The sequence below is a fragment of the Oncorhynchus mykiss genome, chromosome 17 (assembly GCF_057628025.1).
Source record: "Oncorhynchus mykiss isolate SJ-2025 chromosome 17, ASM5762802v1, whole genome shotgun sequence".
NCBI lineage: Eukaryota > Metazoa > Chordata > Actinopteri > Salmoniformes > Salmonidae > Oncorhynchus > Oncorhynchus mykiss.
In genome coordinates this window covers 11,777,163-11,798,968 of record NC_143038.1, presented here as the reverse complement: position 1 = coordinate 11,798,968, position 21,806 = coordinate 11,777,163, and the positions used below count along the sequence as shown (strand labels likewise).

The following is a 21,806-nucleotide window of genomic DNA, read 5'->3' as shown; positions in this document are numbered from 1 at the left end:
ATCAAGATACAAAAGAGCTCCTATTTTGTAATAGATAGATAGATATGGCTACCGGTAGTTGTTTACCTACCTAGCTAGCTACATAATTAGATTCCCCCCACTGTAACACAGTAGTAGCTATGTTAGTGTATTGCTGGCTATGTGTTTCAGTAGATAAACTAAAGTTAGCTAGGATGCTTGCAGGAAACAATGGCATTTGCATCTGCTCAGTTCTTTCATTTTTGCCCAAAGGATTGTTGTTAGTGTCCGCCTTGTTGTTAGTGTTCCCCTTTAACATTTAATTGAAACGGTTTTTGGGAAACCCATTCCAACCGTCCTCTAGGCTACTTTGATATGCGTCACTGGGGATTAAGAAGTGAGTATACACAATGCCCACTAAAAAGTGGGTATACAGCGTATACCTTTGTGTATATACTCTCAAATAAACCAATTTAACTATTCTCTGACTCCTTGCATGGACATTCTGTTTATTTTGTTATTCGGCAATAGAAATGTAGTCAATCTTACCAAGTAGAACACACAACAAACACTTTGAATGGTGCATTGCTTATTTGAGTTTTATTTATTAAATTAACAGAAATTGTAAATCTGCATTCAAAATGGATGTAAACTGGATAACATTCTGAGAAGTGGTGTATCAAAATAGGGCAAAGCTTATGTATTTAATTACATATCAAGGTGTGGTATCATATTACTCCAGTGCTAGCCTCCCTACACTGGCTTCCTGTCAAGGCAAGGGCTGATTTCAAGGTTTTACTGCTAACCTACAAAGCATTACATGGGCTTGCTCCTACCTATCTCTCTGATTTGGTCCTGCCGTACATACCTACACGTACGCTACGGTCACAAGACGCAGGCCTCCTAGTTGTCCCTGGAATTTCTAAGCAAACAGCTGGAGGCAGGGCTTTCTCCTATAGAGCTCCATTTTTATGGAATGGTCTGCCTATCCAACCCCTTGGGTTGTGCCATGGCGGAGATCTTTGTGGGCTATACTCGGCCTTGTCTCAGGATGGTAAGTTGGTGGTTGAAGATATCCCTCTAGTGGTGTGGGGGCTGTGCTTTGGCAAAGTGGGTGGGGTTATATCCTTCCTGTTTGGCCCTGTCCGGGGGTATCATCGGATGGGGCCACAGTGTCTCCTGACCCCTCCTGTCTCAGCCTATTTATGCTGCAGTAGTTTGTGTCGGGGGGCTAGGGTCAGTTTGTTATATCTGGAGTACTTCTCCTGTCTTATCCGGTATCCTGTGTGAATTTAAGTATGCTCTCTCTAATTCTTTCTTTCTCTCTCTCGGAGGACCTGAGCCCTAGGACCATGCCTCAGGACTACCTGGCATGATGACTCCTTGCTGTCCCCAGTCCACCTGGCCGTGCTGCTGCTCCAGTTTCAACTGTTCTGCCTGTCATTATTATTTGACCATGTTGGTCATTTATGAACATTTGAACATCTTGGCCATGTTCTGTTATAATCTCTACCCGGCACAGCCAGAAGAGGACTGGCCACCCCTCATAGCCTGGTTCCTCTCTAGGTTTCTTCCTAGGTTTTGGCCTTTCTAGGGAGTTTGTCCTAGCCACCGTGCTTCTACACCTGCATTGCTTGCTGTTTGGGGTTTTAGGCTGGGTTTCTGTACAGCACTTTGAGATATCAGCTGAAGTACGAAGGGCTATATAAATACATTTGATTTGGTATCCTTATGTTCATTTTGTTAAACTGCAGAGAGGGAAATTGTTCTTACCGTAGGCTGTTATTGATGTTTAGGTTTCTACACTCCCATTAGATCCGTCTTTCTGTCAAATCAACTAATATTACACAAATATTTGAAGTACATTGTACACAGTAAGTGCTATGTTAAACAGGCTTAGCATACCTGTGACTTTTTAGTTCATTTCTGTTTTTGCAATTGGACACAGTTTAAGATTCATGCATACATTTACCGTATTTCTGAAAGTAAGCCAACCATCAGGCATAATGACATAATTTTGGGTGTTTTTGTATTTGGAAGAACATGAAAGCTATGGGGACTAAACTTCTCATGTGTCTGTATTACAACTCTGTGCTGCCAGTCTGACTTCAGTTGCTGTTGACATGATTTGTCCCGATCCCAGGGTACTGTGTGTTGTTCTGGTCACCGGTGTAGTCTCCACTGAGCTGGTGCCTGTCCTTCAGCAGGTCTGCAAACTGCTCCTCCTGAGAACACACAGCAACAAACGGCTCCATTTAGTTTAGCTTTTCAAGTCATGTTACCAGCTAAGAGAGAAACAAAAATCAAAATGTAGCCTAAACACTCATCTTTATCTTAATGATTGTGGTAGATATCTCCAGTCTTACCAGTACGTTCATTCGTTCAGCTGCTGCCACGGCGACATTCAGCTTCCTCTCATCCTCCTCCCTCTCCTCCTCGATAACCCCCAGCCTATGACGCCGATTTAACAATTGCATTTTAGTTCATGTTCAAACCAAATAAACTCTCATTCATTTGAAAGTTTGTGAATTAAACGCTATGACCCTTCGATCTGTCCCTCTTACTCCACTGTCTCACCTGAAAGTGGCGCTGGCGAGCTGTTCCTCACGGACAGCCAGAAGATTCCGCAGTTCGTTAACCTCAGCCAACAAGACTGCATTCTGATCTTGACTTTGGACAATGAAGTCCTCCAGCCGCTTGGCCATTTCCAACTCACGCTCTGTCACCTGCTCCACCCCCAGGCGGAGCTCCGACAGCTCCTGTGCATGCTGGTTAAATCACAAATCAACATCATGGTGGTCAAGTAATTTCATCATTGCTGTATTTCTTTGATGAGCTGAAGTAATCAATGCAAAAGAGGAAGGAGCCAGCGTTACTGGATGATAAATAACATGAAGATGAACCCACCCTGTCCAGTAGGTTGATCTCTTCATTCTCGATCTTCCTCTCGTATGGCTCCTTGCTCTGGGACACTTTGATCCAAGGCACTGGGGCAGGAGGAGACTTTACACCGACACTCTGACACAAGAAGAGGTGATGCTTTCATAAGATTCAATCACTTCTCCCACCCATCAACTCTCAACAGAACAACCACATGGCAATGCTCGGTTATGACTATGAACCATATACTTCATAAGGATAATATCAACATGAAATAGAACGTTTGAATGTTGACAATTGAAACCACATGACCAAGACTTCCAAACTCACGTTCTGCGGTGATGAAATATCAAGTGGAGGGTTGGCGTCCTGCTCTGCCTCTTGGTCCTCCAGTGGCAGATTTTCAGTGCTGCTCCTCCTCCTCCGTAGCTGTTTAGGGTCCGCCGGCGGTCTGTGCGGTGCACTCTGGGTTCTGGATACTGGCTTCCTCTCTCTGGCACTCCTCCTGTCTCGATTGCCCCTCTGAAAGCTTTCTTTCCGCGGGCTGCCCTTCACATCCATAGGCAGCTGCTGCAGGGAGTTGTGCAGAGGGCTGTACTTACCCAGGTCTTTAGGGGGCACATATGTTGGCTTGGATTGACCAATGTTGCTGTTGTGAAAAAGAAAAATCACGACAATAAAGTGAGATGTAAAGAAGATTGAAACTGTGTTTGCACACAAGCAGGTCTACAAAAATGCTTATGTGCAATACACTTAAGTACACTCGCCAACCTCACCTGCTAACAGTAATCCGCAGAGCATCTGGGCCCAGAGATTCTGTAATCTGGTTCAGGATTGAAGGCAGAGGGTGCAGTTTGTCTATGGTGTCCTGAGGAAGAGATATGAACAGCATGTTAGCTACCACTTTTTATTTTACCTTTATTTAACAAGGCAAGTCAGTTAAGAACAAATTCTTATTTTCAATGATGGCAGAACAACAGGCAGAATGGGCAGAATGACAGATTTGTACGCTCTAACCACTAGGCTACCCTGCCGCCCCACTTAACCTTACCACGGGCGGTCTCAGCTTCGTTTTGCAGTTTTATTTGTCACATGCAAAAATACAGTGAAATGCTTCATTTGCAAGCACTACCCAGCACTGCAGTATTCAATATCAAATCAAACTGTATTTGTCACATGTGCCAAAAATACAACAGGTGGAGTAGACCTTATCATTAAATGCTTACTTACAAGCCCTTAGCCCTTATTAACAAACAATGCAGAGTAAAAAAAAAAAAAAGGAAATGTTTGCTACAAAGATAATACAAATAAAAATTAACACAACAAAATAACAATAACGTGGCTATATCCAGGAGGTACCGGTACCGAGTCAATGTGCGGGTGTACAGGTTAATTGAGGTAATGTACATGTAAGTAGGGGTAAAGTGACTATACATTGATAATAAACTGCGTGTAGCAGCAGCATATAAAATGGGTAAAGGAAAATAGTCTGAGTAGCCATTTGATTAACTGTTTAGCAGTCTTATGGCTTGGAGGTAGAAGCTGTTATGGGGCCTTTTTAGACCTAGAGTTGCCTTGCAGTAGCAGAGAGAATAGTCTATGACTTGGGTGGCTGGAGTCTTTGACAATTTTTAGGGCCTTCCTCTGACACTGTCTGTTATCGAGGTCCTGGATAGCAGGAAGCTTGGCCCCAGTGATGCACTGGGCTGTATGCTCTACCCTCTGCAAGGTGCTACAATCAGATGCCGAGCAGTTACCATACTAAGCGGTGATGCAACCAGTCAGGATGCTCTTGATGGTGCAGCTGTAGAACTCTTTGAGGATCTGACAACCCATGCTAAGTATGTTCAGTCTCCTGAGGGGGAATAGGCGTTGCCCTCTTCACAACTGTCTTGGTGTGTTTGGAACATGACAGGTTGTTAGTGATCTAGACTCCAAGGATCTTGAAGCTCACAACCCGCTCCACTACAGCCCCATGTGAATGAGGGCATTCTTGGCCCTCCTTTTCCTGTCGTCCACGATCAGCTCCTTTGTCTTGATCACGTTGAGGGAGAGGTTGTTGTCCTGGCACCACACAGCCAGGTTGGTCTCTAACCTCCTCCCTAAAGGCTGTCTCAAACTGGCACTAACCAGAATAGAAAGAGGAGTGGGAGGACTTGTGAGGCGCCTGTTTCTCAAACTAGACACTCTAATGTACTTGTCCTCTTGCTCAGTTGTGCACCGGAGCCTCCCACTCCTCTTTCTATTCTGTTTAGAGCCAGTTTGCACTGTTCTGTGAATGCATACAACGCTGTGTACTACTCCAATCTTCAGTTTCTTGGCAATTTCTCACATGGAATAGCCTTCATTTCTCAGAACAAGAATATACAATTTTGAGCCTATAATCGAACCCACAAATGCTGATGCTCCAGATACTCAACTAGTCTAAAGAAGGCCAGTTTTAGACAATAGTCATTTACAACATCAACAATGTCGACACTGTATTTCTGATAAATTTGATGTTATTTTAATGGACAATTCTTTTAGATTTTCTTTCAAAAACAAGGACATTTCTAGTGACCCCAAACTTTTGAACGATAGTGTACATGTAAACAGGGCTGAAAAGTGACTGGTAGCAAGAATATAGAAATACAGGAATGTCATGGCATGATCCTTGCCTTTTGATTCAGTTGATTTATGCCTACCTGCTTCATTGGGGAAATTATGTCGACCAGCAGGCTGTGTAGGACAGCCAGACGCAGAGGCAAGTCAACATAGCCATCGAAGGATGTCATTGGGATCTCTATGTCTGGGCTAGACACTGTCTGAAGGAAGCACCTCATCCTCTCCCAGTGCTGCTGCAGGAAGTCATTCATGAACAGCATGTACTCCTCCTTCTCCCCAAACCTGTTAATGGAAGAGAATGGGGAATGGGTTAGTGTTGAAGGAGGGAACATCTGGTTTGGGAATATGGAGAGAAGATGTTTATTCTTGACTTGGACCACATAGTTTGAAGAATTGAAGGATTGTCAAGTATATTATTTCCATCATTGTGTCAGATGTTTTGAGGGTATATTAGGGAATGTATCTAGTAGCTTATGTCTAATGTTGGTATCCATGGCTACATAGATGAAGTATGATGGGGTGCAGACAGAGGTGAAGCCCCACACACTCACAGGGTGAAGTTGGCCAGGTTCTGGATGACCTTGGCGGTGAAGGTGAGGGTGCGCAGGGTGGCCGGCTCTGGGTAGGGCTGTGTCAGACCAAACAGGGAGGGGCTGAGGATGGCGGGACACAGGAAACGGAGGAATAGCGAGGCAGAGATGAGGCGCTGGCCGATTTCAGGTCGTCCCTGCTCCTCGCACAGCTTCACCCAGCTGGAGAAGATCCTGTTAAGCTCTTCAGGGAAAGACCTGCGAGGTAAACGGTGGCGAGAGCGGTCAGTTACAGCCTTGGATTTTCTGTGAATGAATATGAATTGGCGCTCATTTGATAGCATTCTTCTGGCTAAGACTGCTCCCCCCCATGTTCTGTCTTTATATATCGTTTCCCATCAGGTCTCTTTGTCCCTCACCCGTGCATCTCAGTGATTTTCTGCACTGCGTCCTCACACCTCTCCTTCAGGTGACGCTGGTTGTTTGACAGCTCAGAGGCGGGGCATTTGAGAGGGTCCACTTCACAGCTCTCTACTGAGGCATACAGTTGAGTGATGAAGTCCCCTGTAAGACGAGCAAGGGCACAGTTTTGCATGGCAACAGTTTTCTAAAAGGAAGGTCTAAGAAAGTGTTAAAACAGATCCACTGTTACCCAGGGGGAAAAGTTGTATTTCCAAAAGCTTAAAAGCTGATCTCAACCACAGATATTCCTCACCCAAGGTGTCGATGAGGTACTTCTGCCCCACCAGCTTCATGTACTCATCAATGGCCTTGGTGGCCAGCGTGTTCTCCCTGAAGATCAATGCCTCTTTCTCCCCAAGGCGTTCCACCTCTGCACTACCCAACTCGATAAGGAACTCCTGGAACATAAACACACATAATAAGCGCTTTTAGCAAGTTATGACTAGCTGACTATTGTAAAGGTCTACTTTAAATGCTTATCATGACCCAGCGGTCACCCTTTTGTTTTCTTACCTTGGCCTTGCCAATGCTTTGCAAGACGTGGACCAGTGCCCCGGCTAGTTCCTCCTTCTCCCTGACAGACAGCAGTGGCTGCAGGTTCCTACACATGCCCACATAGTCCACTGTCACAAACTCTGCAAACTCCTTATACTTCTCGATGGGCAGCACCTGCAGGTTTTGAAAGCGGGCCTTGACACGGAGCGCCGCTTGGGGCCCCAGTTGCTCCTTTGTCCCGCCGGCACCAGACGCCTTGTAAGGATTGATTGGGTGCCACTTCTCCTGGAAGGCCCTTCCACGGATGTCAGCCAGGGATATGGCCACACTTCCAAGGGGATGCAGGGTGGACTCATCCCGGGAGTGACGCTTCTTCTTGGGTTCCTCGTCACGGAAGAGGTGCAGGGTGATCTGGGAGACCGACGGCAAGTTGTCCAGCTCAAAAAACTCTCCCCAGAACAGCTGGCAGCCTCCGACCACACCCCCGCTGCCCCCAAGCACCCCACCAGAGGACCCATCACCAGCTAAACTGGAGTGATGGGAAGACTTGCCCACGGCTCGGCTGCTGGTGCGGGCGAACAGGGTGCCGTCCAGGTGCAGCTCGCAGTAGTATCGCCTCTTGGGGAGCAAGTCCTTGGCCTCGTTCACCCACAGACTGAGGGAGTTCTCTGTCCGCTCACAGTTGTCCTAACGGAGACGGAACATGTTAGAACATCAATCAGAGAGTACACAATAAGGATTCCTATGATATCATGGCAATGTGGCATACATTGAAGGATACGTTTTCTTTTGTACAATTTTTTGTTTATTTTTTATAATAATATTCAATTTTGTTGTGACTCCAGTGGTTCCTCTCCATTCTATAAGTAACTGCCAAAATAAAAACACTTATAAGGGATACAAAGTACTGTATATTGAAGGCATGGGGTGCTTCCACATAGGAAGTTCCAGACACTTGTAGAATCTATGCCAAGGCTCATTGAAGCTGTTCTGGTGGCTCGTGATGGCAGTTACCTGTAGAAGCAGGCTACATGAAGAATGGAACAGCTGGATAGGGGAGACCGCTTGAGTCACACAAAAGGGAATATAACGTTGCGGATCAACTTTGGAGTGGCATAATTTCATGTACAGTGCCTTGCGAAAGTATTCGGCCCCCTTGAACTTTGCGACCTTTTGCCACATTTCAGGCTTCAAACATAAAGATATAAAACTGTATTTTTTTGTGAAGAATCAACAACAAGTGGGACAGAATCATGAAGTGGAACAACATTTATTGGATATTTCAAACTTTTTTAACAAATCAAAAACTGAATAATTGGGCGTGCAAAATTATTCAGCCCCCTTAAGTGAATACTTTGTAGCGTCACCTTTTGCTGCGATTACAGCTGTAAGTTGCTTGGGGTATGTCTCTATCAGTTTTGCACATCGAGAGACTGAATTTTTTTCCCATTCCTCCTTGCAAAACAGCTCGAGCTCAGTGAGGTTGGATGGAGAGCATTTGTGAACAGCAGTTTTCAGTTCTTTCCACAGATTCTCGATTGTATTCAGGTCTGGACTTTGACTTGGCCATTCTAACACCTGGATATGTTTATTTTTGAACCATTCCATTGTAGATTTTGCTTTATGTTTTGGATCATTGTCTTGTTGGAAGACAAATCTCCGTCCCAGTCTCAGGTCTTTTGCAGACTCCATCAGGTTTTCTTCCAGAATGGTCCTGTATTTGGCTCCATCCATCTTCCCATCAATTTTAACCATCTTCCCTGTCCCTGCTGAAGAAAAGCACCCCAAACCATGATGCTGCCACCACCATGTTTGACAGTGGGGATGGTGTGTTCCGGGTGATGAGCTGTGTTGCTTTTACGCCAAACATAACGTTTTGCATTGTTGCCAAAAAGTTCAATTTTGGTTTCATCTGACCAGAGCACCTTCTTCCACATGTTTGGTGTGTCTCCCAGGTGGCTTGTGGCAAACTTTAAACAACGCTTTTTATGGATATCTTTAAGAAATGGCTTTCTTCTTGCCACTCTTCCATAAAGGCCAGATTTGTGCAATATACGACTGATTGTTGTCCTATGGACAGAGTCTCCCACCTCAGCTGTAGATCTCTGCAGTTCATCCAGAGTGATCATGGGCCTCTTGGCTGCATCTCTGATCAGTCTTCTCCTTGTATGAGCTGAAAGTTTAGAGGGACGGCCAGGTCTTGATAGATTTGCAGTGGTCTGATACTCCTTCCATTTCAATATTATCGCTTGCACAGTGCTCCTTGGGATGTTTAAAGCTTGGGAAATCTTTTTGTATCCAAATCAGGCTTTAAACTTCTTCACAACAGTATCTCGGACCTGCCTGGTGTGTTCCTTGTTCTTCATGATGCTCTCTGCGCTTTTAACGGACCTCTGAGACTATCACAGTGCAGGTGCATTTATACGGAGACTTGATTACACACAGGTGGATTGTATTTATCATCATTAGTCATTTAGGTCAACATTGGATCATTCAGATATCCTCACTGAACTTCTGGAAAGAGTTTGCTGCACTGAAAGTAAAGGGGCTGAATAATTTTGCACGCCCAATTTTTCTGTTTTTGATTTGTTAAAAGAGTTTGAAATATCCAATAAATGTCGTTCCACTTCATGATTGTGTCCCACTTGTTGTTGATTCTTCACAAAAAAATACAGTTTTATATCTTTATGTTTGAAGCCTGAAATGTGGCAAAAGGTCGCAAAGTTCAAGGGGGCCGAATACTTTCGCAAGGCACTGTATATTAATTTAAAGACCTGCATCACTACCCTGAGATATTTGCTGTTTCTAAAAGGACACATTTGGGTGTTTTTGGAGCCTTTTTTTTTTTTTTTCGGGCCCCCATAACATACAACAAGGATGAGGAAATGATTTGCTGTTTGGGATAAGTTTCACAAAAACAAGTGAAATAACATGCCATTTACATTTTTTTGTGTTTTTTTTGTGATTTGATTGTAAAAAAATAACTTTTCCTTTAATTGGTATGGAAGATTAATGTTTTTAAATAGTTTCTTTACCTTATTGGGCTGAGCAGCCCGTCTCAGGTCCTCTATCCAGCGGTCTCGCTCAGCAGCTGAAGTGCACCCAAAACAGTGGTTGGTCTCTGAGTTTATCACCTAGGATGTCAATGTGAAGGTGGAAAATTCCATCAGTCCATACATGACAGGACAGAGTGAGGCAAAGATGTTATTGGGCAGTATTTAACATGAACCTGGTCAAATCACTTTAAGACATGGGACGAGTATAGAAGTTACAGGTCAAAGGTCAGCCCTACCTCAAAGCAGTACTTCTCCCCCAGGATGGAGCTGTGTACAGGCCTGATGACCGTACTGGTGTCTGCACTCAGATCCAGGTTTCCTGCAGCGCTGACTGGGATGGACACGGACTCCCGTGAGCCATGGAGCCTGCTGAACAGACAGGGAGGAGGAGACGAGAGGAGTCAAGGAGGAACAGCCTGCCTTACACACCAAGAACACTATGAGACTGACCACATACCTGCTCCCTTTGTTCAACCCTATTGTGTTTAACTGGGTATTGCTCTTTCGCATGGCTCCACCATAGAAACGCCGCTTGATCAGCCCCTAGAGACAGAGGGCAGGAAGAAGACAATTAAAGAGGGGGAGGGAGAGATGGGTAGATGAAGTTCAATTCATCCCCAGGGGCATACTGATTAGCAGGCCCTGAGTCATATAGAATCCTCAGGAAATCCAGAGCTGTCATGAATCATGTAATAACAGTGTTTTATCTGTGGAGTATGCAGTGCTCACCCTCACTCCTCCATCTTGGCTCTTCAGTCTGGGGCCTCCAGTGGGGGACATGTGGTCAGGGCTGCATTCTGCAGGTCCAAGAGATGCACACAGATAGCTTGTAAACACAGTTTTTGGCTTGACATGATCCCTCCCTCGAAAAAAAATGGCAACCTTTTATCAGAGCGTCTCAGGCGTGAAGTGGGCATTGTGGGTTGTCTCTTATTGTTGCGCCAAATAAACATGTAAATATACTGTTTATCTTGTTACATATCACTCACGTCTTACATATGTACGTGTGTACATTTTCCTGTTTATCTGGAAACCATTGGGGAGAGACAACCAGTGGTTGATCTAATCTCCCCCAAAAACTAAATTGCGGTCCTCTGAAACCAACAGGGGAAGTGTAATCATTTCCCCCTTTCTGCATTTCCTCTGAAGACCGAACAAATAACTGCTCAAATCGAGGAGGCTGCAAGGCTGAAGATTATTCAGACTGAGTTTGACTAACTCATCTAGAACAGTACATGTTCTGTATAACTGAACATTAGTACGCCGGCTTTGAAATGTTATTGTTCACCACTTTAGCTTTAAGTCTCTCCAACAGTAAGAAATGTCTAACGTAAGACGGTTGAGGGATGACTAGGCTCAGTGTTCAAAATGAGTCAACCTTTGATAAGTGTTCAGACAGTCACACCGGATATGACTTTTATCTCGTGGCCTAGACAGGGCAGGAACCTTGCAAGTGCAGCCTCAGACATTGACTTACTTGGTTTAGAGACTACTAAAACCCTACCACTGCAGAGCAGAAAATCAGCCGTGGTGTCACACCATGTCAATAAAACAACCATTGAAACACTTTTTTTGGCGAAAATAATAAACGTACCTATGGCCGTAACTAAAGCCATCACACAGTACATCACTTTTCCTCAGAGCGTTCGTTAAAAATTCACCTTTTGATATTCTCCTTCGTAGACATAATCAAGTAAAAGATTTGTAGGGATCAATAGCAATTGTGACCGTACAAATAAACGTACACAATTCTTGGAATCTAATCCTTTGCTTACCCAATGCGCCTCCACATGCAATCCAGCGTCTAAATCCCATCATTGAGAGAGCGAGAGAGAGATCTGTCGAACCCTCCTAATCACACGTAAGAGTGAACACTGTTTCACAACTCATGGTTCTCCTCTCTTCACCAAATGGGCCTTGCCAATGTAGGCATCGCATAGAACGAATCAATATCTAATATTCTATAGCCGGACTAAGTCCACAAGCTAATACTAATAAAAGGAACATGAGTGAGAGAAGCCACGCTACAAACACTGCTTCTTCTCAACCAGCCCTGACTGGTCTTCTGGAACACACAGATGCGATGGTATCTACCCCCCCAAATTTTGAGGAAACAATTTGAAAGCCACTCGCAAGCATAATCACGTCAGCTATTTCCTCTGTGCCTGCTCTACCGCTACTCTGCTAGACTCTCTAGTGGTTGTGATGCTGCCGATTTGGATGTTCTCCTTGCAAAGACATCCCTGACTCAGTCTCGCTCTGTCTGTATTTCTACGGATCAGCCATTTTGATGAGAAAGTGGACTTCACTGTTGTATCTCCTTTGTGTCTCTGATGACGACATTAGGAAAGCTACTAGAGAAAGCAAGGTATTGATCACAGTTCCAGGAACCCCATTCATATGAAACACTCCTCTTGTCTAAAGCCATGTGGCGTACTAACCCATGTTGACATCTGCCAGGTTCTGCATGCTGAGGTTTGACAGGCAGCTGCTGACTCGGTTCCGGGTCCACATCACTGGCTGAGAGAGGGAGTAGAAGAGATGCACACTCACATAATAACCCAGAGAGAAGCCATGACTGTCAACTTCACACAGTCAAGAGTGAGTTTCCATTGAGAGTGCAGTGCTCCCAGTAATAGTACTAACTGTTAAGTGCAATGCTTCAAGGTGTTGACTCCCTGTTGTTTAATGGAAGTGCAGTGTTAAGTGTGGTGAAATGTTCAGTGTTGGTGATGTGAGCGGTCTGTGTCGTGTACCTCTTCCTCCGGGGTGATGAGGATCTGTCCGTCCTCCAGGACACAGTTGTTGATGTCCCAAATGGGGACGTCCTGGGGAGGGGCCCATGACAGCCTGGCTAGCTCTTGGGACGCAGCTGCAGGCCCGCTCCCACCCGCATCTATACACACAAACACACACACCATGACAACAGCACAGTAGATCAGTGCAGAATGGGATGGACCAAATCACTCCAATAGTCGCTTGAAATCCTGGCCTTTAAATTGGAAATGTCTGTGTGACACAACTAACTCCAGTTGGGTGACATGGTCTACAATAGAGGCCACTAATTTGACTCATTTTGATGACCCTAGTCATGCGTCTGATCGGGCACATTTATTTTAACTCTATTTCTGTGTCTGACATTGGCACAAGTGGAGCTCTCTGAGTTTTCCTGATTACAATATAATCTGAGGAAACCAGCAATGGTCGTTCTGGGGGATAATTGAGTGCACACGCTGGGGCTTGGATGTTTTACATTCTGACTAATTGTGGCATGATGTCGTTATCTGACACTGTGCACATGGCCACTCCCATTTCTAGTTAGTTTTGACGCTATCTTCTCCGCCCCCTCCTCGCTCTCCATCTATGATGAACCACAACTCTCACACATCCTGTGTCAGTTTGTTTTCTATTCTAAGTATGGCTGTATTAACTTCTCCTAAATCACATCACATACTGTACTTAAAAAAAAAAAAATCAAAATCTGTACCTTCAGGTGTATTCTCGTCTCCTAGGTGAATAGACCGACTGAGAAGTCCACTCAAAATGGTCTCTGACTGTATGGTTGATTTATAATGCTTTTGGTTTTATGCAAACTCACTTCTTTAAAGTGTAAAATGCTTACTAACCATGTCTACCTTCATCATGGGTTCTTAGATTCAGACTAAATGCCATGTATACAACACCAGATGTCAGCATTTCACTGAAGTAAAATTACTGAAAATCTAAACTAGACTAAAATGGGGAGACTAACTAAACTATACAAATTCAAACCTAGAATTTAAAACTGTACTCAAAATGGTTCACAGACAGTGATGTTGGACGTCTTAAAAAAACAGAAGAAAGAGCATAGTACTGTCATGTGTGGTGCTAGGTGTGCATTCAGATAACAAGGCAATGGTGTGGTGTGCATTCTGCGCCTTCACCTTGTAGGAGGGTTGAGGTGCTGTTTCTGCTCAGCAACCGGGGCCTCTTGAGCTTCTGGGAGACGGTGCGTATGTACTTCCTGAACAGTGCCCCTCCGCCCCCTTTCTGTGGCGTGTCCGTGGGGGATGGTTCCGATTCCTCTGCGCTTGCCCCCGGTCCCGATGTTGCCTGGGCTGAAGAGGAGGGGGACAAGGTAGTGAACAGCGACCCTGGAGGCTCAGACTGGGCCCTTCTGAAGGGGTTCTTCCTGCAGGCAGGGTTCTTCTCCAGCCTGGGGGTCTCCCCTCCTCGTCCAGCGGTTGAGGCTTTGTCCCCGGGGTCCTCGCTCAGGGCTTTCCGCCAGTTCTGCATCTTATTACTCCATTTGGTGGTGGAGGTCTTCTCCATCTTCTCTATTGTTGTTGATGCTGTCTCTCCACCCTCTGCCCTCGTCCCGTCGAGGGTTGCTGCCTTGGCTCCAGTGTGCCACTTGTAGGTGTTGAGAGGGTCGACGTCCTCAGGAGGAGGGGCGTCTTGAGGATGCTCAGCAGGTGTCTCCTTCTCCTCCTCTGTGGGGCCCGTCTCCTCTGCAATCTGTTTATCTTCTGGCTCAGATTCAGCCTCCTGGTTTGTGCCCATTTTCATCTTGGTATTTGTGGCTATCTTGTTTTTTAGCTTGCTCCTCTCACTGTTTTCAAGAATGGAATAGGTCGTCCTTACCTCCCTACTTAAGGTCTCATCAAAATGTAATCACTTAGGATGACTAAGTGTTTTCTTTCTTGATTCTTTTTTTGATTTCTGTGTTCCAAAATGTCATCTGGCAACATCTGTCTGACTGCTTCGTGTGTAGTTCCTTTGCTGTGAGTATTCACGCCCTCAACCTCCCACACTCAGCGGTTGCTTCCTTTCAGAGTGTCACTACCTTTTTGTTTTTCTTCTTCATGTATTTGAGTATTCTGACTGGCCTCTCTGCTCTCTCACCTCTCTCCTTCTTTCCCTTGCCATCCTATCCGAGAGTTCTCTTTTTACTTTACCTCAAATCCTCCCACCCTCTCTGTAATGGCCCCTTGTCTTGAACAGAGTATTGTTAAATTCCTCTCCTCATAAAATCCTCAGGACCTCTTCACATGTATGGTTTAGGTAACTAAAATGGAGGTTTAGTCTGTGTAGTTGTCCTCCACCTCACAGGAAGTGTGTCAGTTCACCCGATCAATTTGAAAGCGCCAGAGAGGAACAGAGAGAGTTTTCAAATGTCCTACCCACTTGCCAACTCTATCATGTATATGAAATGTAAATACATGCTTGGTTCTGATTCTGTTTATTTAGCCTAGATATTAATTGTTTGCATCTGTACCTTCCTTTTACACAGATGGCTCGTATTTCTTCACAACTTTCTCTCTTTTTTAAAATTTAAAACACTGATTGAGACATCTGATCTGATCCTATCATAATAATGGGAAGCTGAGACATCCATTTTACAACTCTGTCTAGGGGCCTGTCTCATTCACCAGTTCTATCAACTATTCCGATCAAACCTGAAATTCATACATTAACGACAACAAGATGTAGAATATTTATTGACTGACATTTAATAGAACATCATCACCATCTGTGGGTCATCTGACACAGATACATGTGGTTGTTTGTGTTCAGCGGCTGTTGGGCTCAGTTTCCTGTCTAAACCAGCGGCACTTCCTGCCAGCCAAACAGGTTTGAAAGACTCAAAACCACTTCCTGTGTTGATGCTGCACAGTTGTGACACATGCACCTGTTAAATACTTCAATCTCACACACTGGTCAATGTGTGTTTCATGAGATTGTGACTGTGAGTTTGAATTGGACCGACAGCCAAGAAATCTGATCCAACACCATTGGATAGGTGAAAACAGGTTTCCACAATACAGTTCTCTCTGATCAGTGCCAGACCAGAGAACCATTTTCAAAGTACTCTCCTTTGAGTTGTGGAGCCTCCTTTGAAATGTCTCCTTTTGCAACCTAAAACTGACTTAGAAGACATACTAGCAACTTCCAATAGCTTTGTCAAAGCCTCACCACAACAACCATCATTTATCTAAACCTTTACTCAGAAACACTGGAGGGCACTATTACACCAATACAACTGAACATACTTTAACAACTAATAGTGCCCTCCAGTGTTTCTGCCTGTAGTTTTATAATTGATTTTAAAAGCACTACGTGGCCCTGCACCTGAGTACATGTCTGACATGCTTTTAAGAGACTGTATGTGCCCGGTCGGCCCCTCAGATCCTCTGGCACGGGTCTTTTAGTTGTTCCAATGGTGAGAATCAAAACGTGTGGTGAGGCTGCCTTCAGCCACTATGGTCCTGGCCTTTGGAACAGCCTGCCGGAGGATCTGAAGGCCTCAGAAACTGGAGACATTTTGAAGAGCTACTTATTAGCCGTGCTTTCGCTTAGTCCTACTATCTATTTTACCATTCTATATATCTTATTTATTTTCATTTATTTTAGTGCATTAGTCTCTCATGTCCACTGTGATTGTTTGACTATTTTCATTTCTCATTTTTATATTTCTAACTTTTTATATTCTATGCATTTTGAAATGCATCATCTGTAAGAAATGTGCTCTGCAAATAAAGTTGTGATTTGGTTTTGATTAGGAAAATAGCCCACAGTAGAGCCATTCAACCACAAACTTACATTAATATGCAAAGTGTCTCAAATGATTTCGTACATATTTACTAGTGTGTAATGCAGTAATACTGTGATTAATGCATACTTAAGCACTTCTAAAACAACTTAATTGTCTGGAGAGTTAATTAGTAAGTGTTATTCAAAGCATTCTTCATACTATAGTAAGTCATATGAAAAACACTCATGAAAACAGGTTTTTTGTTGTGGTTCAGATCCCCTTTATTTGTATTTTTAAAAATAGGCAGTTGGAAGGAAAGGGGGAGATGGTGGAGAAAGTGTGGCCCGGAGTTGTGTGTGCTTGAGTCACTCCTCTTTTGGGAGGCTGTTGGTGCATGTGAAGAACTTCCACACACGTCGGAAGCATCGTAGAACGCCATTTTTCTTTTGCTTCTTTGTGTCACTGCGCACCTCTTTCGCTGCGTTCGACACCTCGGGCACTCCACTGCACACCTCAGGAAGGCTCTCGTTGGATCCAAAATAGGACTAAACAGACCATGCAGAGCAGTGCAAGAGTAAGAACAACACATATATGTCCTTTAGCTGTTTCACAAAACATACCACAGACATCCAAAGTCAAAGATTATAGTAGCTCATTTGTAATATTGTCCAGTTTCAGACAACCCTGATGCACCCCACTTAGAAAGACACTTGACCTTTCATTCACGAAACAGGCTTCTTGTTCCTTACCTTTGGGAGTCTTGCAATCATATCATTGAAGTCTTTGGTCAGCTGATCTTCCCAGCCCTCCTTCAGCCACCCTTTGGATTTCACCACCTTGCTGAGGACATTTTCAGTGTCCCGAAGTTCTTCAGCAGCCTCTGTCTTTGTATCACTGGACACCTCTTCCACTGGGTTTGACACCTCAGGGACTCCACTGCACACCTCAGGACCTCTGCTGCACACCTCAGGACCTCTGCTGCACACCTCAGGACCTCTGCTGCACACCTCAGGACCTCTGCTGCACACCTCAGGACCTCTGCTGCACACCTCAGGACCTCTGCTGCACACCTCAGGACCTCTGCTGCACACCTCAGGACCTCTGCTGCACACCTCAGGACCTCTGCACAGCTCAGCCTCTCCATTGCACACCTCAGCATGGCTCTGGGTGGATAGCTGCACCACCTTTCTCAGGACATTTCCAGTGTCCAGAAGGTCTTCAGCAGCTTCAGTCGTCATTGTGTCACTGGACACCTCTCCCACTGCATTTGACACATCAGGCACTCCACTGCACACCTTTGGACCTCTGAGACACATCTCAGGAAGGCTCTCAGTGGATCCGAAATAGGACTAAGCAGACAATGCAGAGCAATGAAAGAGTCAGAACAAAACAGATATCTGTCCTTTTTCACAAAACATACCACAGACATCCAAAGTCAAAGATTATAGCAGCTTATTTGTATAATTGTCCCGCTTGAGACATCTCTGACACACCCAATTTGCAAAGACACTTGACCTTTCATTTCCGAAACAGGCTTCTTGTTCCTTACCTTTGGTAGTTCCGTAATCATATCATAGATTGTTGGGGTTAGCTGATCTTGGCAGCTCTCGTTCAGACACCCTTTGGGCTTCACCACCTTGCTGAGGACCTTTCCATCTCCAGCAGCGTCTTTCTCCACACTGACCAGGGCCAGCGACTCATCCTGAACGTCCACCACATTGTTATTCGGAGACTCCTCTGAATCCTCCTCATTGGTGTTGTCAATGTCAGCAGCCCCAGCGACGCTGGACGGGCACTTGGTCTTTGGACTTTTCTCTTCAATTAGAGTTTCCTTTGAAGAGGTCTCAGAATGTCCATACAGCTCAGTGAGCTGTAAATGGACGGAGACATTCATAACTATCCTATAGCTACTTCACAAATACAACAAACCAAAGACATCCAAAGTTGACTGTAACATTGACCAACTTTGAACACCATTTTATACACAGAATTGACAAAGATGCTTGACATTTTATTCAAAGAAACAATATTGGCATTGCAGATGGCTCTTATGTCTTACCTCAGTGACCTGGCATGTCTCATCCTTTAGGTGCAAGAAGTTCAACTTCCAACACTCCTCTTTCAGAAGCTGGATGTTTTCGTTGGGCGCCGTGTCCACGGTGAAATCAGACATCCTTAATTCATCCTGAACTCTCGGGCAACTGACCAGGAGAACTCTCTCTGTCTCCTGTAATTCCAGGCCCCTCTTTGCATCCCAAGTCTATGTAACAACATAATATGTAATTAACAGACTGTTGATGTATCAGGTGAGACTGGACACTGGTCCATCATTGAAATGATGGGAGAAATTATTAATTTGAACTGATAGCTACTGTTTTTCTCTTTTGGTCCAAAAATGAGCTTGCTGATATCTTAAGGGCTTTACAGTGGGTGTACTGTTTGCTCTACATAGTCCTCACCAATTCAGCTACACAGACCTTCCTCCATCTCTTCCATGTCTCTGTCTCACGCCTTCATGTGAATATGGAAATGTATCAGACTATGTCTGTCTACACTATCTATCAAACTATTGCTGTCATCTAATTTATTTTGATACATTCGTGTTATCATTTACACTTGTCTAATGATGTGATAAACTCAAGTTGCCTAAATGAAGTATAACGTTTCGTACAATTCAAAAAGAGTCTGAGAACACTGCACTCACTCCAAGAAGACTCTTTTTCCTGCCAGGAGCCAGGCCTTCATTGGTCTCAGAGGGAGGTCTAGTGGGAGTCTTCCCTGGGCTTTCAGTGTACGGAATTGCCTCTTGAGCATTTTCTGCAATAGAGTCTTCAATTAGTGACTTAACCATTTAGAATGTGGCAAGCAGAGAGTGATATGAATTGGTTCATGGCACAAACAAACTGCTCCTCCATGGAGAGTGATGAGCCCTTTTTTGATTCTTTGTTTTTGTTGGCCAAAGCTCTGCAGAAAGAGCCAGGGTTACTGAGCACAGAACCCAAAACCAGATGTCTAAAGTTATCTAAATGGGAAGAATATACATTATACTTTACATAGAACAACAACATGCAATATAAACAATAAAAGTGCAGATTAGATTAATGAGACCTTAATTATGATGAGGACGCAAGTCATCTTAGATGATCGATAAATTGGTTGTATAGCTAACAGATTCGATATGATCCAAGTAACGTGTTTTTCGAAAATGTCGAATGCGTGCAATATCGGTCCTTCTCATTATGGGAAGACCTACTTACCTTACTGAGAACAGGAAAAAATATGCGATTTTTTGATTGACTTGAATGAAGAATTCGCGTTTGCTATTGATATACTGTAGGCTGGTTGTGATTGTGAATAAATTAACCTCTGAGTAATACACATAGAATTAGGAATTCAAATGTATGTTATTGGACATTGTGACGAGCATGGAATTCTAATATAGATTATATTTCTATGGTGACACGTTCCTTATTGCGCACAACGTCGTACATGTCTAAGCACATTTATTTATCCTGTTGTATCATTTCCCCCTGGCCAATCCTATTTCTCCCTAATGATTACAGATCCTGTAACATTTTTACGCGATGTCACTGGAAAAAAAACGTAATTTATGATGGTTTATTGGCGATGGAAATTCGCATACAAAAGGGTTAGAGAAATATATAAAACATGCAATACAATATTAAAATGTGTTGGTTTAAAAATCGCTTCAAACTTGAAGACAACAGGCTATTTAAAGTAGGCGATATGAAATGAATTACAGAATCAATCAATACGATTAACAGTATGCTTAGGTATCAACAATGACTAGTGGTGGATTTTTAACATTATACTGTACTTTTAATACATTGAAAGTGTATGAAAATAGCTAAATCAGTTTTGATTGAACAAATATGCCATGATTGTTAATCCATGCTGATAAAGCAAATACATATGACAACATTTTACAAAATACAAAATGAATAAGAATATTAAAAATAATGTTCAATGCTCTAAGTTTACAATCATTTGATTGAAATCGAGGACAATTTGTTTGTGTGTTTAACTCTGCCTGTTAACACGCTGGATGTTTCAGAATCCATTGAAGAGCTTGAACGATTCATTGACGAAATATACTTACGAACTCAAAAGAAACATGTCGCTGGTTTCGGAGGATTCAAGCATTGTCAAGGACATCCAACCAAATCAATAAACAAACCAAAACCAAGTTGGAAAATAGGTATCAACGATGGAACGAAACCATCCCTTAGTAAGAGGGTGCGTGGGGAGAGGTTTACTGATATGGATGTTGACTTGTTAAAATCCATCAATGAAAGGCTTGCCAAACTTGATATCTTGGATATATTACGAGAGGACATCAATGCATTATGTGCTAGTCTAGAATTCAGCCAACGTCAGATGGATGATCTAAGGAAAGAGAACTCGGCGCTGAAAGGTACTGTAGACTCTATTCATGGAAAGATGGAGGTGGTGCAAAGGGAGAACAAACAACTTAAAGAAACCTTGCTTGATGTACAGTGTCGATCAATGCGGGACCATCTAATATTCTCAGGGATACCGGAGAATGACAACAGCAGAGGCTGTGGGGACACATTCCGAGACTTTATGTCAACTCAACTAAAACTGCCCACGGATGTTGTGCGTAATGCCACTTTCTCCAGAGTCCATAGAATAGGTAAGGCCTCTGGAAATAGGCCACGGGCTATTATTGCAAGTTTTGACAAATTTAAGCAAAAGGAAATGACAAAGAACATGGGCAGAGAACTCAGAAACACTGATTTTGGAATGAATGATCACTTCCCCACCGAGATCAATGAATGGAGAAAAAAACAGATGTATCCCATCATGAAGGAAAAGCGTTGCCTGAATCAACGAGTCTCCATGGTGATGGATAAACTTTATATCAACTGGCAATTGTATCGGGACTCTAGAGTAACTCTCTGTCTATTTTAATTTAATGTTCACATCTGAGTTTGTCTGTTCTAATGTATCATGACAACTTCAACTATAATGAATACATTCTCTATTGATCTCCACTTGACAAGGAAAGGGCTGCATATAGCTCAGGTTAATGTATGTAGCCTTCCTAACAAAATACATGAGGTTTTTAACTTGGTCAACATAAATCATATTCATATTTTGGCTTTGACCGAAACGCATGTAGATGTGTCTGTAAATTATGGGCAATTGAACATTCATGGATATAGTCTACTGAGAAGAGACAGGAATAGGAATGGTGGGGGTGTAGCACTGTACATTCAGAATCACATACCTTTTAAGAGGAGGGATGACCTTAATGTATGTCAA

The 21,806-nt window shown here is 43.7% G+C and overlaps 1 protein-coding gene across 4 annotated transcripts; it reads right to left on the bottom strand.

The window, feature by feature from the left end:
* Positions 1–530: 530 nt before the first annotated feature.
* On the bottom strand, positions 531–15,113 carry LOC110493685 (ras GTPase-activating protein nGAP). 4 transcript variants are annotated; one of them, XM_021568092.3, is made up of 18 exons: positions 13,909–15,113; positions 12,742–12,881; positions 12,427–12,505; positions 10,715–10,782; positions 10,443–10,528; positions 10,222–10,354; positions 9,965–10,063; positions 6,948–7,616; positions 6,688–6,832; positions 6,392–6,536; positions 5,994–6,230; positions 5,523–5,724; positions 3,615–3,706; positions 3,169–3,487; positions 2,866–2,976; positions 2,536–2,726; positions 2,325–2,409; positions 531–2,183 (listed from the first exon to the last, which is right to left on the bottom strand). In XM_021568092.3, the coding sequence occupies exons 1-18, from the start codon at positions 14,531–14,533 to the stop codon at positions 2,067–2,069; spliced, it is 3,543 nt and encodes a 1,180-aa protein (XP_021423767.3). In that variant the 5' UTR covers positions 14,534–15,113; the 3' UTR covers positions 531–2,066. The 4 variants fall into 4 exon arrangements, with proteins under 4 accessions (XP_021423767.3, XP_021423768.3, XP_021423770.3 ...); XM_021568093.3 differs by having other exon boundaries at positions 10,222–10,351; positions 13,909–15,086; XM_021568095.3 differs by lacking the exons at positions 12,427–12,505; positions 12,742–12,881; positions 13,909–15,113 and adding an exon at positions 11,761–12,285 and having other exon boundaries at positions 10,222–10,351.
* Positions 15,114–21,806: the final 6,693 nt, after the last annotated feature.

Coding starts and splice junctions, on each gene's coding strand:
- LOC110493685 (XM_021568092.3), bottom strand. CDS start 14,533: ATGAAAATGGGCACAAACCAGGAGGCTGAATCTGAGCCAGAAGATAAA. Junction 12,882..13,908: donor CACCTCAACCCTCCTACAAG/GTGAAGGCGCAG, acceptor TTGTGTGTATAG/ATGCGGGTGGGAGCGGGCCT. Junction 10,529..10,714: donor GCCAAGATGGAGGAGTGAGG/GTGAGCACTGCA, acceptor CTCTGTCTCTAG/GGGCTGATCAAGCGGCGTTT.